The sequence below is a fragment of the Ahaetulla prasina genome, chromosome 15, assembly GCF_028640845.1.
Source record: "Ahaetulla prasina isolate Xishuangbanna chromosome 15, ASM2864084v1, whole genome shotgun sequence".
Lineage (NCBI taxonomy): Eukaryota > Metazoa > Chordata > Lepidosauria > Squamata > Colubridae > Ahaetulla > Ahaetulla prasina.
In genome coordinates this window covers 18,828,881-18,844,404 of record NC_080553.1, presented here as the reverse complement: position 1 = coordinate 18,844,404, position 15,524 = coordinate 18,828,881, and the positions used below count along the sequence as shown (strand labels likewise).

General features: G+C 56.6%; 1 protein-coding gene across 1 annotated transcript in view; it reads right to left on the bottom strand.

Annotated features, from left to right (window-relative positions):
• Positions 1-15,524, bottom strand: part of MYO18B (myosin XVIIIB) — a 48,741-nt gene that overhangs the window by 12,711 nt on the left and 20,506 nt on the right. The window contains exons 21-36 of the mRNA XM_058158481.1: positions 15,142-15,251; positions 14,176-14,241; positions 13,965-14,093; positions 13,337-13,480; positions 12,855-12,944; positions 10,438-10,557; positions 9,027-9,135; positions 8,111-8,235; positions 7,591-7,745; positions 6,523-6,646; positions 6,151-6,351; positions 5,642-5,752; positions 5,435-5,539; positions 4,900-5,058; positions 341-454; positions 135-251 (exon numbers count right to left, since the gene is read on the bottom strand). Coding sequence (XP_058014464.1) covers positions 135-251; positions 341-454; positions 4,900-5,058; positions 5,435-5,539; positions 5,642-5,752; positions 6,151-6,351; positions 6,523-6,646; positions 7,591-7,745; positions 8,111-8,235; positions 9,027-9,135; positions 10,438-10,557; positions 12,855-12,944; positions 13,337-13,480; positions 13,965-14,093; positions 14,176-14,241; positions 15,142-15,251 — 1,979 coding nt within the window. The remainder of the gene's footprint in view (positions 1-134; positions 252-340; positions 455-4,899; positions 5,059-5,434; positions 5,540-5,641; positions 5,753-6,150; positions 6,352-6,522; positions 6,647-7,590; positions 7,746-8,110; positions 8,236-9,026; positions 9,136-10,437; positions 10,558-12,854; positions 12,945-13,336; positions 13,481-13,964; positions 14,094-14,175; positions 14,242-15,141; positions 15,252-15,524) is intronic.

The following is a 15,524-nucleotide window of genomic DNA, read 5'->3' as shown; positions in this document are numbered from 1 at the left end:
ACTGTTGTGTCATTTGTTGGATGACAGCAGGCGCCCAGTGGGAGGGGAGGGGGCACCAGCTCCTATGGGGTCCCCAGTGGAAGGCCCAGTGATCGGGAGTCTGTGCCCAGAAGAGAGGGGGAGGGAGGGGTCACCTGTGCAATCAGAGCCTTGTGCTTTGCCATGAGCTCGTTCAGGTCCTCTTGGTCCTCCTCAAAGCACTTGAGCAGGTCGGCCTTCTCGTGCTGCAGCTGGTATAGCTGCTCGTCCACCTGCACAAGAGACAGCAGGGCCTCTAGGTGGGGGCTTCACGGGGGTGGGGGGGGCGTTTGGGTCAAGGGGCAATTATTCAGTCTGGTACCAAATGTTTGTTCCTGGTGGCCGTCTCCAGCTCCGAGTGCAAATTCTCCACCTCCAGGGACAGCATCTTCTGAGACTCCTGGGCTTCGGCACATCTGGCTGCGCTCTCTTCCCACTGTCAGAGCAGGGAGGAAGGACCTTAGCGGACGCCATTGCCATGCTGGCTTTCCAATGACCCCCTTGGCTCTCCCATAGCTAAGTGGGGCTTTAGCCCTCCCCCAATGCAAGGGAATCTGGGGGGGAGCTTCCTCCTCCTCCTTCCCCTTCCTGCCTGGTGGGGGGAGGAGAGGAGGAACAATGGGGCCACGCTTCTTTCATAGCGGCTGAGCTGAACAGCCGGGCTCATTAATTAGCCAATGAGGTGAATCTCCTCCAATTGGCAGAGATTAAAGCAACTCACAAGGCAAGAGTTGATAAACGATTGTTTCTTAAGCAGCATCGATTGCAACCAGTGGGCACCAACCCAGGAGGCCTCAAGGCTCTTCCACTCCGGAGCAGCCCCCTGCCACCCCCCACCCAGGTCTGGCCGGGCAGCCTGAAGCCCCCTCTTCCGCTATGCCCGGTTTCTCCATCTTGCCTTCTTCACTCCTGGCGTTTGCCAGCACCTGGTCTTGCCCGCAGCGTGCCCGCTGGGTCTTTGCTCCACTCGTGCCCAACCCCTGCCCAGCCTGGACTCAGCAGCTCCAGCTGGCCTTTCTCTGAAGCCTCCAATCAATCCTCCACCCCACCCCCCACCTCCGCCCGCCCAGTGGGGCCTTTGCCTGTTTGCTGACTGAAAAAGGCAGGGTCTGCAGCTGGAAGCTTCAGTGGGCGATTTTTGCCCTAAAACCAGCATCATCGGCTTTTTTACGCAGAGGCTTTGGAGACGGTAATTAAAGCCTCCCACCCAGGGGCTGCCTTTAGTGATATTAAATAACAGGGATTGTTAAGAGCAGCAAAAAATTCTGCAAGGGAGGGACTCAAGCGGAGCAGCCCCTGCCACCCCACCCAGGTCTGGCCGGGCAGCCTGAAGCCCTCTTCCGCTATGCCCGGTTTCTCCATCTTGCCTTCTTCACTCCTGGCGTTTGCCAGCACCTGGTCTTGCCCGCAGCGTGCCCGCTGGGTCTTTGCTCCACTCGTGCCCAACCCCTGCCCAGCCTGGACTCAGCAGCTCCAGCTGGCCTTTCTCTGAAGCCTCCAATCAATCCTCCACCCCACCCCCCACCTCCGCCCGCCCAGTGGGGCCTTTGCCTGTTTGCTGACTGAAAAAGGCAGGGTCTGCAGCTGGAAGCTTCAGTGGGCGATTTTTGCCCTAAAACCAGCATCATCGGCTTTTTTACGCAGAGGCTTTGGAGACGGTAATTAAAGCCTCCCACCCAGGGGCTGCCTTTAGGTGATATTAAATAACAGGGATTGTTAAGAGCAGCAAAAAATTCTGCAAGGGAGGGACTCGGGCGGGAGCAGCCCTGAGCTGCAAGCCAAGAGCAGCCTGCTGCACGATCCCTGGGTCAGAGGAGTTTGGACGGAACTTTTGGACGGAACTGATGCAGGCGCACGGCAAGCCTGAAGGGAGCCCCCATGTGGGGGGTGGGGGGACAGGCTCTAAGTGCAGAAGAAGCCCCTAAGGCTTACTGTCCGAGCCAGCTGCCCCATTCCTCATCCCTTGGCTTCACCCTTGGCTTCACCCTCCTTTTCATCCCAGAGCTGGCGTGGCTGGATGGCCGTGGCCACGTCGCACCAATCCCAATTTTGTTTATAAAGGTTCTGCTTTCCAGTCTCGCTTGCCCCCATTTGTGAGGGGGAAATGAGATTTGGGACACGCAGAGCCCTCTCTTTCTGCACCCCGTAATTCAGATTATAAACCCCAGAGCTCTGAATGTCTGATTGCCTCTCCTGAAATATTTAGCCCCCACTTCCCTTCCCTTCCCCTCCCAGCCCTTCATTTGTCTGTTCTGCTTCCTCCTCCTCCTCCTCCCTCTCTCTCTTTAAAAAAAATCTGCATAATAATTTTTTCCCACTTGGGAGCAAACAAACTGAAATTCCCATCAAAAAGGATACATAATGTATGAACAGATCAAACGTGTTAAGTTGGCAGTGGTGCCATCTGTTCAACGCCTCTTCTGCATGTTGACCAAGGGTCCCTTCTCAAAAGGCTGGGGAAGGGCAGGAGGGCACCTTCGGGCCAGTTTTTAATCCTCGCAGAAAGTTTTTACTTCAGCACCTCGTACCCCCCCACACACCCCCAGCCTTCCTGCCTGCACTTCCCTGCTGCTTAAACCTCCTGGGGAATGGTGGAAAGGAGAATCTGAGCAAAAGAGGGGCTGCTGCCCAGGGGGCTACCTGCGCCTCCCTCCCCCAGCTTCGCCCGTCTAGAGGGAATGAAAAGAGAACAATCCTGAACATCAGCAATTTGAGACTGGACAGCAACAGCCAGACCTCCGGCGGGCCTTTTTTTTGTTTGTTTGTTTACATTTATACCCCGCCCTTCTCCGAAGACTCAGGGCGGCTTACAGTGTATAAGGCAATAGTCTCATTCTATTTGTATATTTTTACAAAGTCAACTTATTGCCCCCCCCAACAATCTGGGTCCTCATTTTACCTACCTTATAAAGGATGGAAGGCTGAGTCAACCTTGGGCCGGGCTTGAACCTGCAGTAATTGCAGGCTACTGTGTTCTAATAACAGGCTCTAACAGCCTGGGCTATCCGGCCCCTTTCATCTGCCCTCTTCTGAATAAGTGGATCTTCCACATCCAGGAGCAGTATACCCCTAATCCCCACGTGGACCAATGAGGACAAGTTATCTCTGCAATACCCACTGGCGGGCACTTAAAGGCACCTATCAGGAAGAGAGGCCTTGTAGGTTCATCCAATGAGATGATCCCTCTGGGCGGAGAGTGGGCGGTGGCCTCTGACCAGGATAACATTCAGGAGACAAACTCACAGCACAAAGACTCCACTGGCTGCTGCCCTGCTGGCCCAAACCATGTTTAACTATGCACATCATGTTGCAGTGACCCCTATTGAGGAGATACAGGCATTACAGCGTGGTGTGACATTGGAAACATTTGGAAAAACAGTGGGAAATTAAATTAAAGAACACCTAAATTCAGGGTCTTTCCCGAAAGGCACAATTCTGAAAAGCCAGCCCTCTGTCAGAGTAGGCGGGACAGATTGGAAATATATTTGAGGGTGAGGCAGGTTGCTCTCTCTCTCTCCCCCCCTCAACCATATACCTGAAACCGAACTGAGGGAGGGGCTGCAGCAGGCAGAGGGCAGGCTAAGGTATCTTCCAATCTCTTCCCCAACACACACACCTTGGCTGTTATCTGCAAAGCCCCCAGGGGGCTTCCCCTGAGCCTGAAGGGCAGTAGGGCAAGAGCCCCTGAAGGGACCTGCAACTCCCCTCCCGCTTCTGCCAAACCAGGTAGAAACATCTGCAGTTCACAGATGCTGTTTACACAGAATTATTATCCCAATTACCAATGCCTGGGCTCCCTGTAATTGCTCCCATCTCCGGAATGGCGTGTTTTCAATGGAAACAAGCAAAGGGGATTATTTATTGAATGTCTCCGGAATGCTTGTGCAGCTAAATTGGAACTACTCTTCCTGGGCCCCCCCTCAGCCATCCCCACACTCCCGTTTCAGGGATCAGATGAGCCTCCTTCCCAGCGTCCTTCCCACCCAGCCGCCTGCCCCAGGGCCCCTCAGCTGCTGCTGCATCCAAAGCCAGCCACGGGGCTCTCCACCCCCCAAAACAGCTACGCAGCCCCCTTCCATTGCTGTGGAAGGTCGCCAGAAGCCCCAACAATCCCACACCCAATTTCTGTCTGTCCCTGATGGGCCCCAGGAAACTTTGGAGATGCCTTTTATCAGCCAAATCCTCCTCCACCCCCACCCCAGAGGTGGGTTTCAGCAGGTTCTGACCAGTTCTGGAGAACCGGTAGCAGAAATTCTGACTGACCCAGCCCCCATCTATTCTCTGCCTCCCGAGTCCCAGCTGATCGGGAGGGAATGGGGATTTTGCAGTATCCTTCCTTCCCCTGGAGTGGGGTGCGAATGAAGAATTTACAGTATCCTTCCCCTGGAGTGGGGTGGGAATGGTGATTTTACAATATCCTTCTCCTGCCACGCCCACCAAACCACACCCACAGAACGGTAGTAAAAAAAATTGAAACCCACCACTGCTCACAGCCCCACCCTCAGCTTTTCCCAGCGGCTACACCACTACCCACAGAGGCCCCAGCGAGCGCAAGGCCTAGTAATTACAGCCGGGCAGACGAGGCCCCAGGGAAGACCCTCTATTAAACCAATTGCCCTAATGCCAACCCAGCCCTTCCCAAGAAAGCTTCCACTCTGCGCAAAAGGAGAGCCAGAAGAGGAACAGGAAGCGGCTTGGAGGCTCAGGGTTCAAGTGCCATCAAAGACCGTCTGAGCCACCCTCTCATCATCTGCTGGGCTGAAAGAAGCTTGAAAAGTGGGGAGCTTTTGATTCAACCTTAGGATTGGGTGTGGAGCCCATGCAGGCAAAGGCCAACACCGCCTGGCCGCTGAGCCTCTTCCTGGGGGCTCCCCTCCTCACCTGGCTGCGAAGCTTGGCCCACTCCTCCTGGCTTCCTGATGGGCCCGGCTCTGCTGTCCCAGAGGTCTCCAGCAGCAGCTGGACGTCTGCCAGCAAGGCATGAGTCCTCTTCAGGTCGCGCCGGAGTCGCTTCTCCACATCGAAGTCCCGGTGGCCAATCTGAAGGAAGGGGGGGAGCTCAGGGAGGGCCTCTATGTGGGGTACCCAAAGCAGGGGACCAGCTCAAAAAGGGTAAATGTTGTTGTGTCGCCTTATCTAAGCCAATGCTTCAACCACCTGATGTGGCAAAAGACCCAGGAGAAAACTGAGCAGACCAGGAGCAAAGAACACCATTGTTAATTGTCTTTGTGGGGGGGGGGGACTTCAGCCATAGGGAAAGGGGCCCGCCAGATGCCATCCATGCCTGCTGTTGCCATGTCTCCTTTTGCAGCTGGCCTGCAGGGTGTACAGCCTCTGGGCGCCTCTGCCAGGGGTGAGTCAAGCGGAAGGAACCCGGTGCCCCCCCATGCCCACCGGGCAGCTGCTCTTCCCTCACCTGCTCACAGAGGGTGGCAACCAGACCCTCCAAGTCCCGCTTCTCGCGCAGGAGGTTCTGCTTCTCGTCACACTCCTGCTCACACTGCATCTCCAGCTGGCGAAGCTGCAGCCAAGCCAAAGAGAGACATGAGGTGGGGAGGGGGCACGCAGGCTTCGGGGGGGCCTGACACACCCTGAGACCACCCTTCCCTCAGGCAGGCCGTACCCGCTTCTGGCAGGACTTGCGGGTGTCCTCCAGCTCCTCCTCCTTATCTTCCAGCTCCTTCTGGTGGATCTGCTTTGTCCGCTCGATCTCCAGCTCCAGTCTCAGGTGAAGCTGGAGGGGACAACCAGGATGAGGGGAATCAGGTGCTATGGTGGGCCTCCCCCTCACCTCCTGGCTGGGCCCCCTCTGGAAAGGGCCGTGGTAGCTCAGGCAGTAAGATAGCCTGTTATTAAAACACAGCTGCCTGCAATTACTGCAGGTTCTAGTCCCACCAGGCCCAAGGTTGACTCAGCCTTCCATCCTTTATAAGGTAGGTAAAATGAGGACCCAGATTGTTGGGGGGGCAATAAGTTGACTTTGTAAATATACAAATAGAATGAGACTCTTGCCTTACACACTGTAAGCCGCCCTGAGTCTTCGGAGAAGGGCGGGATATAAATGTAAATAATTTTTTTTTAAAAAAAGGAAGACAGGGCCCTGAAGGGTGACCGTGGATGGGGGGGGCTCACCTGCTCCAGCTGCTCAACAGCCATGGTCTGCTGGCTCAGCTCCTGCTGCTGCTCCCAGGTCCTGGATTCGAGATCCCACAGCTTCTTCTGCAGGGCGGCTGGGGCACCGGCGTCCAGGCTGGCAGAGTTGCTGAGCTCATCCACTTGGCAGCTGAGCGTTGCGACCCGTTGGCCCAGGCCCTCATTTTCCAACTCTTTTTGCTGCCAGGGTGGGTGGTGGAAAGAGAGCAGGAAAGTGTGGAGAAGACCTTGGAAAGCCAGCCTCTTCTGGATCCTGAATCCCAGCAGCCCCCACACTCATTTGGGGCGCTGGGATTCAGCCCGGCAGGAAGCTGGCACGGCCAGTCTCCACTGTGCCCACCCGGGTCTTACCTCGAGGCTGTGCCGCAGGCTGCCCAGCTGGAACTGCAGGCCGGAGTTTTCCTGTGCCACTTTCTCACGGAGGCTCTTCTCAAAGGCCGACTCTCCCAGCGCCTGGGCCAGCTGCAGGTCGAACCTGCCAGGAAACGTGGACTTTGGAATGCGGATAAGGAATCAATCTCCCTACAGAGTTGGTCCAGTTTTGGGTAAGCCATGGGGCAAGAAGCCCCTGGAAACCCCCTCCCTCAATGGTCTCCCTCCCTCCTTCTTGGACCCTCCTCACAACAGAATGCTGCCATTATTGGTGGGGGGGAGACCAGGAAGGACCCCTAATATATGCTCCCCCCCAGCCTCATCCCTTCCATTGAATATGCTTGGAGTGCCGATGGCTGTGTTGTGGTCCGCCAGCAGCCTGTGGAGCTGCAACGGAGTCAGACAGTGATGAGGTTGAGGAAGAGTGTGGGCCAGTCCTGGAGGCTGGGGAAGGCCTGGATGTGTTGGAGGCTGAAGTGGGGCCAGAGCCATCGGGGAGTGAGGTGCAGACTCCGGAGCCTCCAGAGGCTGACAGTAGTGAGGCAGAGGAACCGGAGGAGCCTGTTCCTAATGCATACATGAGAAGAGCTGCCAGAAGGCAAGAGCAGCTAAAGCAAAGAGGACGACTTGAGAGTAGGGCCAAGAGATGATTGGCCCCTCCCATAAGGCTTAAAAGACCAGCAACAGCATTTGGGCTCTTTGCCGGAAAACAACATCGATAGCTTTGTCTTGTTGCATTTGTTTTGTATCGGTGTCTTCGGAACTTTTGCCAAGAAAGGCCTTTGGCAGTTTGCCTAATTGGACCAAGATTGGTGATAGGACTGAGGAATTTGTGTTGGGAGGAATTTGCTTTAATTTAGTTGAACTACGCTGAGAATGAAATAATTCTCAGCTGTTTGAATACAGTTTGTTTGTTTTTTTCACTGACTGAATTTCCTACTACCTACTGGGGCCTAGGTCACAACAGGCTGCCATTGCCTTGCTGAAAGAGCGCAGGGACTTCGGGGAAGTGGGGGGGCTCTTGTGCTCCCCCTCGGGCAGACTTACTTCTTCTGCTTCTTCTCCAGCTCATGGTTGCGGCTCTGCTGGTTTTCCATCAGCACTCGGGTGTCCTCCAGCTCGCAGGTCAGCTGCTGGCACTTCCGCTTCAGTTGCTGGGCTGCCCGCCTGGCCTCCTCATACAGTTGCTGCACCTGGCTGAGCTGCAAAGCGGGGGGGGGGGGGCGTGAACAGAGAGCCATCCCTCTCTAGGGCACACACCTCCCACTGCCCCCACCGTAGGGCTGCTCAGAAAGCCTCTAAAGCTGCCCTGTGCCCATGCAAGCCATGTGGTCTCTGGCACGGATGAAGAGTTTGGCCGCTGCGGTGTGACTCCCAAAGCCCCTGAGGACTTTGCGTCGGATTAGCCCCAGCCCCAGCCAGGCCCAGCCGGGGACGCTGTGAGGTCAAAGGCAGCAGCTGGGCAGTGGTGGGAAGACCCCCGGGAGGGCTGTCTTTGAGTCCTGCGCTCCTCCTGCATTCCCCCACATGTGCGTTTACACACGCGTGTGCCCCCTCCGTGGCCTGCCTTTTGCTCCACTTCCGCTTTGGACTGCTGCTCCCGCTCCAGCCTCTCTTCCAGCTGGCCGATTCTTTTCCGCAGAAACGCCGTCTCGGTCTCTGCGCAGTCCAGGCGCATCTGCCACTCATTCCCTGCCAGTGCAAGAGGATCCCGTGTTTGCACGGCCGGCCGGCCAGCCACGCCCAACCTCAGGGCAGGCTGCTTGCAAACACGCAGCAGTGGCCCGAAGGCTGGAGGGGCTCAGGCATCCAATTCCAATTGCCAGAAAGAAAGCAGAGGGTCTCAAAAGGTTTCGGCCTCAGGGCAGCCTTAAAAATGAGCCCCAGAAATTCTGGTTCACACGGTTCCTGTCCAGAGCTATTCCCTGGATCAGAGAGGCCAAGTGAGAAATGAAAGGGTCTCAGCGCCACCCCCCCAGGTGTCCCCAGAGCCCAGCAGCGCTGAAGCCTCCCAATCTTCCCAGGCAGGTCGTCTGCGGAGGGAGCCCGGTGCCTTTCACGCCATGCTGGCAATAACCTTGGATGCTGTGCTCAGCCTGGCTTCCCAAGACTTCCTAAGACATCCTGACAGATCTGGGGCAGAACTTCTCTGGGTCAGCCAGGGGCGCCTTGTGGCTTGACTCAAACTGACATTCCCCAATGCCCCACCCCACCCCCCCGTCAAAATGAGGGGAGAGACAGGTGTCACTTGGGAGAACTGTCAGGCGCCCCAATCTAGCAGAGCAGTGGGGAAGGGGGAGGCTGCTGCCCCACGGCAAGAGGCGTCCTCGAAGACGTCGTCCTTCGTTCGCTGCCCCACTATCTTTTAGAGGCCAAAGCCAGTTGGGTTTTGTAGGAAGGGAAGGGCAGCACCCATCAACACCAGCTCAGGGCTGCCCCAGATCCTGTTGGGGGGGCGGGGTGAGCGTGTGTGTGCCTCCCACCTTTCCCAGAGCTCTTGGCCTCGATCTCACGGAGCTGAAGCTGCTGCTGTGTTTCCCCCAGCTGTTTTTCGGCCTCCTCCAGCCGCTTCTGAAGCTGCAGCTGCTTGGCCTGAAAGGAAAGAGATGCCTAGGTTGAAGGCTCTGTGAGCAGCCCTTGTCACCCCGCTTCCTCCTCTCTCGTGGGGCTTTTTCAGGGGCACAGCTGCAAACGGACCTTCCGGCTCAATTGCTCTGGGGCCAAACTGGTCAGGCGCCGTCTCTGCCACGCCAACCGCGGCTGCACCGGCCCATGTGGAACAAAACCTCTGAGGCTGCCTCTACGGCTGACCCAGAAATGAGGCCTTGGTGCTGCTTCCTCTGGGAGGAAGAGACGGGTTCTGTTGTGTCCACCAGCAGCCTACAGAGCTGGCAATGGAGTCGGACAGTGATGAGGTTGAGGAAGAACATGGACCAGTCCTGGTGGCTGGGGAAGGCCCAGATGAGAGCTCTGCGTCAGAGGCTGAGGTGGGGCCAGGGCCATCGGGGAGTGATGTGCAGACTCCGGAGCCTCCAGAGGCTGACAGTAGTGAGGCAGAGGAACAGGAGGAGCCTGTTCCTAATGCACGCATGAGAAGAGCGGCCAGAAGGCAAGAGCAGCTCAAGCAAAGAGGACGACTCGGGAGTAGGGCCAAGAGATGATTGGCCCCTCCCATAAGGCTTAAAAGACCAGCAATGGCGTTTGGGCTCTTTGCCGGAAAACAACATTGATAGCCTTGTCTTGTTGCATTTGTATCTGTGTCTTCTGAACTTTTGCCAAGAAAGGTCTCTGGCAGTTTGCCTAATTGGACCAAGGTTGGTGATAGGACTGAGGAATTTGTGTTGGGAAGAATTTGCTTTGATTTAGTTGGACTACAATGGGAATGAAGTAATTCTCAGCTGCTCTAATAAAGTTCGTTGGTTTTTATACTGACTGAGTTTCCTACTACCTACTTGGGCCTGAGTCACAACAGGTTCAAGCAGGACCTCCTTGGTGGTGGGACCGCAATGCCTGATCTGCCACCTAGCTCTACTTCCTCCATTCAGAGCCCCTTTTCAAACCAGCTTCAGCTGATTTTCCAGGAGCTGCTCCAAACTGGAGATGGAGAGTGAACGGATGCTTTCATTGCCGTTTTGGTTGTTTATGTGCAGGCAATCTATACTGGGCACCAGGGCGGCTTTTCAGCGGCTAAACTGTCTGAGCCTGGCAGCGTTTATGCTTGGTGCATTCAGGGCCCCACACTGGGTTGAGAGGAGGGCAGCTGCGGGGGCTGAAAGCGGCAGGCCGAGAGGGGTGAGGATTGCTGGGTGGAGGACAATTTGCCTTGGTGATGCCAGGGACGGAGACCGCTGCTAGCCCCTCTGCGCCCATCAACACACACACACACCCACGCACCTGCAGCTCTTGGGCCTCTTTTGTTGCCCGCAGCCTCTCGGCACGTTCCGCATCCAGGACCTGACAGGCGACATCTCCTTTCAAGCGTTCGTCCGACAACTCTGCCGCCAGGTCTATGACCTAAGCAGAGCAGAAACAAGCGGTGGGTGGGTGGGAGGGAGGGAGGGAGGGAGGCTTTTCCAGGGACAGCACCACCATCCCCCACCCCTGATACTTCGGAAGAAAGGAAATAAATAGGAGACTAAGGAAAGCCACATCATTCAGAATCGCCCACTGGTTTGTCCGGGACTTGGGTTCCCTGTGTGGATTGAGAGCAAAGGCAGACAGACAGGCAGGCAGACAGACAGACAGACCAATGTTCAACCTCAGCAGCTGGATATACAGATGATAGATGAGAGAGAGGGAGGGAGAGAGAGAGAGAGAGAGAGAGAGGGAGAGGGAGAGAGGAGATACAGTGATAGACAGATAATCTCACTAAAGCCACGCTGGCAGGAATACCAGCCCTCACAGTATCTGCCAGCTTCTACTGGCTTCCAGAGTGGCTGCGCAGCCATGACCGAGAGGCCGGCTGGAAGGGAGGAAGGGGCAACAGGGGGACCCTCTGTCCATTTGGGCTCCCGTCCTGAGCTTTGGGAGAGGAGGCGGCTTCGGAGGGAGTTTTCCTTGCCTCGCATAAATCCTCTCCACAAGTTTATTGGAAGCCTGAGACAATTTGATAATCTCCCGGGTGCTCAGGGCATGATGATAGTGTTAATTAATTAATTGCTGAAAAGAGGCTTTGGCGGGAGCGTGCCAAACAACTGTTGTCTAATTCCCTGCACAGCCGAATGTGCAACAAATGCCTGCCAAGTTCGGGGGAAGGGAAGGGGGGGGCAAAGGGGGAGAAAAAGCCTGAGAAGCTGATCTGGCAAAATTCCAGCATCTCAATGGGAAGCCGGGAAGGAGGCCCCCCCCTCCCCCAGCTGGGCCTGGCAGAGAGAGCGGGAATTGGAGCACGCCAGCCGGAGGCTTTCAGGAAGGGACCTTCCTGCTCCCCCTCCTCTGCCCCAAGAGCCCCCACCGGTCGGTCCACCTCACAGGGCTGCAGAGGCCAGGTGCAAAAATTCTAGAGCTTCTTCTAACTCCTTTCCGCATGAGACTAGAGCAAGGAAGACCCTCCCGGCTGGGTGTCCCGGGCTCCCCTGCCCTCCCCTTTTATGCTACACCATTTTGCAAGCGCTCCCCCAAGTGCTCTTACCAATCTACCCATTGTTCTGGAGTCAAGCATGACAAAGAACGTGATAGGAATGCTTTAAAAATAGTAATAATAATAATAATAATAACAAAGCCCAATTCTTTTGCTTGTGTTCCTTAGCCTCCAGGTTGATAAGGAATCCAAGCAAGCAGATCCCCGTCCACCAGGATGCTTCCATCCTGCAGGGCTGGATAAAGGTGGGGTGAGGAGGGGGCTTCTTAGCATTTCTCCATGCTGCATCCCACATGCCAAGCACTGAGGCAGGGCACCCCCGTGTCTCTAGCAGCAAGACCACAGAAAACGCCCCCCACCCCAGCTGATGGAGAGGCCAGGCAAGCTACCAGCCTGCCACGGAAGGGCCCAGCTGGCCGAGGCACCGCAGCCCTGGACTATGCCAGCCCCTCGGCCTGAACATTTCGCCCACACCGGCTGGCCGTTTGGGGCTTGGTGGGGGGCAGATAAAGGGGGAGGGAGAGGCAGCAAGAGTGGCAGGGGACCCCAGCGGCCAAGGAGGGCCTGAGGCGCTGAGCAACTGCAGAAGCAGGCAGAAAGTAGGATCACCGCTTTAATCTCCCTGCTGCCCGCCGTTAGGTGCCATCTCGGCCCGGGCCATTCCTTCCAGGCCAGGAGAGGCTGGCATGACTGTAACCGAGAGGGGGTAAGGAAGGAGGGTGTCGCTGGCTGCAATTGCCTCAGTCCTGAAACCGGGTTATATCTGCCCTGCTGTCTTTCCCCTCCGCTTCCCATCATACCCGGGAGAACGTTCTGTGGCGCTCCTGTTGCCCACTGGGCCAGGCGCTCGTGCCAACTGCAGATGCGTCAAATTCACCCTCTCTCCTCCATCACTCAATGGCACAAGCGTCCCTTGGCACTGCTGATTGCAATGCTGACCCAAGAGACGCGGCTGCGATGGGCAGCTGCTGACTTTTGCTCAGCCTCAGAAAGGTCGGGCGGGGTGGTGGTGGGGAGAACCCATCAAGGGGCAGTGAGAACCTGCCACCTGTCCAGTGGCCCACCTGTAGGAGAAGCCAACCTGTGGAAGCAGAGCTTGTCCGCCTCCCCCTCCCCATGCTAGAAAAAAGCTTCAAAGGTTCCCCTCCCCTCCTATTCCTTGTTCACATGAACACTTCCAAACATGCAATCCAAGCATCGCCTGGATCTGCCGCGGCAGTGGCCCACCTACCTTGGTTTCCAGCAATTCAGTGCTCTCCCGAAGCTCCTGGCGAGAAATATCTGAATTTTCCAACTTTTTTTGCAGCACTGCAAGCTCCTCCTGAGAGGGAGGGAGGGAGGAAAGGAGGGAGGAAGGAAGGAAGGAAGGAAGGAAGTTCTTCAGGGTTTATCTATCTGCAACTTGAGTTCAGGATCACTCAGCATGGAGAGGCTGCACGGGCACCTCCCAAAATGGCTGCCTTGAGAAGGGGGTCAATTGCCCATCACCCCGATGAAAAAGAAGGCTGCTGGGTCTGCATTGGGCTGGGGATTGCAGCCAAGGCATCTGGGTCTCTCTCTCTGTGTGTGTGTGTGTGTGTGTGTGTGTGTGTGTGTGTGTGTGTGCGTGCACCAGGTGGAGGACCAATTTAGCTCAAGCTTCCTGCTGAATCTAAGGAAAATCAGGATTTGAGCCTCGCCCCTCCCCCCTTTTTCTCCTGGCAACTCAGGTACCTCCTTGACTCGGAGCTGGCCTTCTGCCAGGCTGATGGTCAGGAGTGGCCGGATGGTACACATCAGCTGCCACCACGGCCAGCTCTTCACAGCTCGGTAGGCGGCCAGGTTCTTCTGGATGCATCGGGCAGCCAGGCTCTGGATCTGAAGCAGAAGTGGGGGACACCTCAGGGCCAAGGACTAAGACCACTACCCAGGAGTAAAATCCAGCAGGTTCTGACAGATTCTGGAGAACCGGTAGCGGAAATTTTGAGCCGTTTGGAGAACCTGCAAATGCCACCTCTGGCTGGCCCCAGAGTAGGGAGGGAATGGAGATTTTGCAATATCCTGCCCTTGCCACGCTCACCACACCCACAGAACCAGTAGTAAAAAAAATTGGATTTCACTACCGCCACTACCCCAGTGTGAACCTGACGCTGGGCTCCAGCTAGGCGTCTTCCAGCGCTGTAGGCCAGAGAGAGACAGGATGGGGCCATGGGAGCCCCCCAGTTTCCCTCTGCTCAGTAGGGGAATCTGCTGAAAGCCACCAGCCTCTGTGGGTCCTTTCCCCAAAGGAGACCCCCTCCAACCTCCCCGCTGGATCCAGGGGCCACCAGGGCCGCCCTCCCCCAGTGCAGAGCAGGACTACCTTTAACTTCCTGAACTTCTGGCGGGAGAGGAAGCCCCTGCAGGCCGCCTGGAGCAGGACCAGGCTCTGGGACACCAGTTTCTCTCGCTGCTTCTCCAGACGCGGAAGGACGCCAGTCTTCAGGAAGACCTGCCCAGAGGGACGGAGGGTGAAGCCGCTGCCCGTTTCCCACCAGGCGGGTGAGAAGAACCAGGGTGGCTGCTTCCGGTACCTGAGTGTGGCCCAGCGCAATGCTCTTCTTCTCCAGATCGAGGGCCTGGAAGAGCTCCTCCAGAGCCTGCAGGAAGAAGGAGCACCAGCCTTCAGGGGACCTGCAGCAGTGGCCGAAATCTCAGGGAGGAGCCCTTGGGCTGCCCCGCATCATGAGGCCCACAATCGGCCCGGTGGCCCCATCTTGACTGCTCGGCAGTCTTCAACTGCTGCATTCCGCCAACATTTTGGCTGGAATTTCCCAAGTACAGATTCAGATTCGGATTCTCTCTCTCCCGCTCTCTCCCTCTCCCCCCTCTTTCTCCCCCTCTCCCCCCACCCCCTCCCTCTCCCTCTCCTCCTCTCTCTCCCTTTTATGGATCAGTAGAGCCAGGGTTATTTTGCCTTTAAGAGAGGAGAAATTCACCCGGCAGTTTCATATGGGGCAGCCGTAACTGCAGAGCTGCAGCAGGATTCCCCTGCGGTCCCACCTTCAGCTGCTGGACATCTCTTTGGGGTCCCTTTGTGGGGAGACTCGGACCCAAAGCAGCCCTGTGGGTCACTGGAATTGAGCTTGGGAACTTCCTCACCACCACCACCTCAAGCCCCCACATTCCTTGTGCCACTCAGATCCTCAGCACTGAAGACCCTGCCGGGCAGATGAGCAAGCCGGAGCACTTGTCGAACGAGTCTCCCTGCAGCGCAACCTGGCAGGTGTGGCCTTTCTCCACCATCAGACGCCTCTTGTTAAATCCTCCGCCAGAACCCCACACGCTGAGAGGACCCACAGGGCAGCTGCTTTCACAACACAACGGCACACACCCACCTCTTTCCCATGAACACATGGCCAACCCGAGGATGGGGTGGGGGGCTGACGGTTGGCTTTCCTGTCTTTATCGGCTGAAGCTGCAGTGGCCATCTGGGCTCATCCCTCCCTCCATCATCCCTCCCTCCCTCCCTCCTTCCCTCCATCGCTTCCCCTTCTGACCTTCTTCTCATCCGTCAACTCATAGGCTGAGGTGAACTTCTTCATCTCCGGCTGAGCCAAGCCCTGGAAATGCCTCCAGAATTGAGCCAGCTCCATGCGATCCGCATAGCCTGCCGGAGCATAAACAGAGGTGAAGCGCTTGGTACACAAGAACTAGCATCCCAGACCACTGAGACCACCCCCCCCCACCAAAGTGCCTGGAGGAGGGAGTCCCCTCTTGCACATTCAGTTTAATGCGTGTCGACCAACCCCGAAGAGCTGAGTCCAGGCCAGCCCCCAGAAATCCCTCTGCATCCCCAGCTGAAAATTAAACGTGTGTGTGTGGGGGGGGGGGGAGAGATTGATAAGAGGGCTTTGCAGCATCCCTAGGCCCCCAGGTCTTG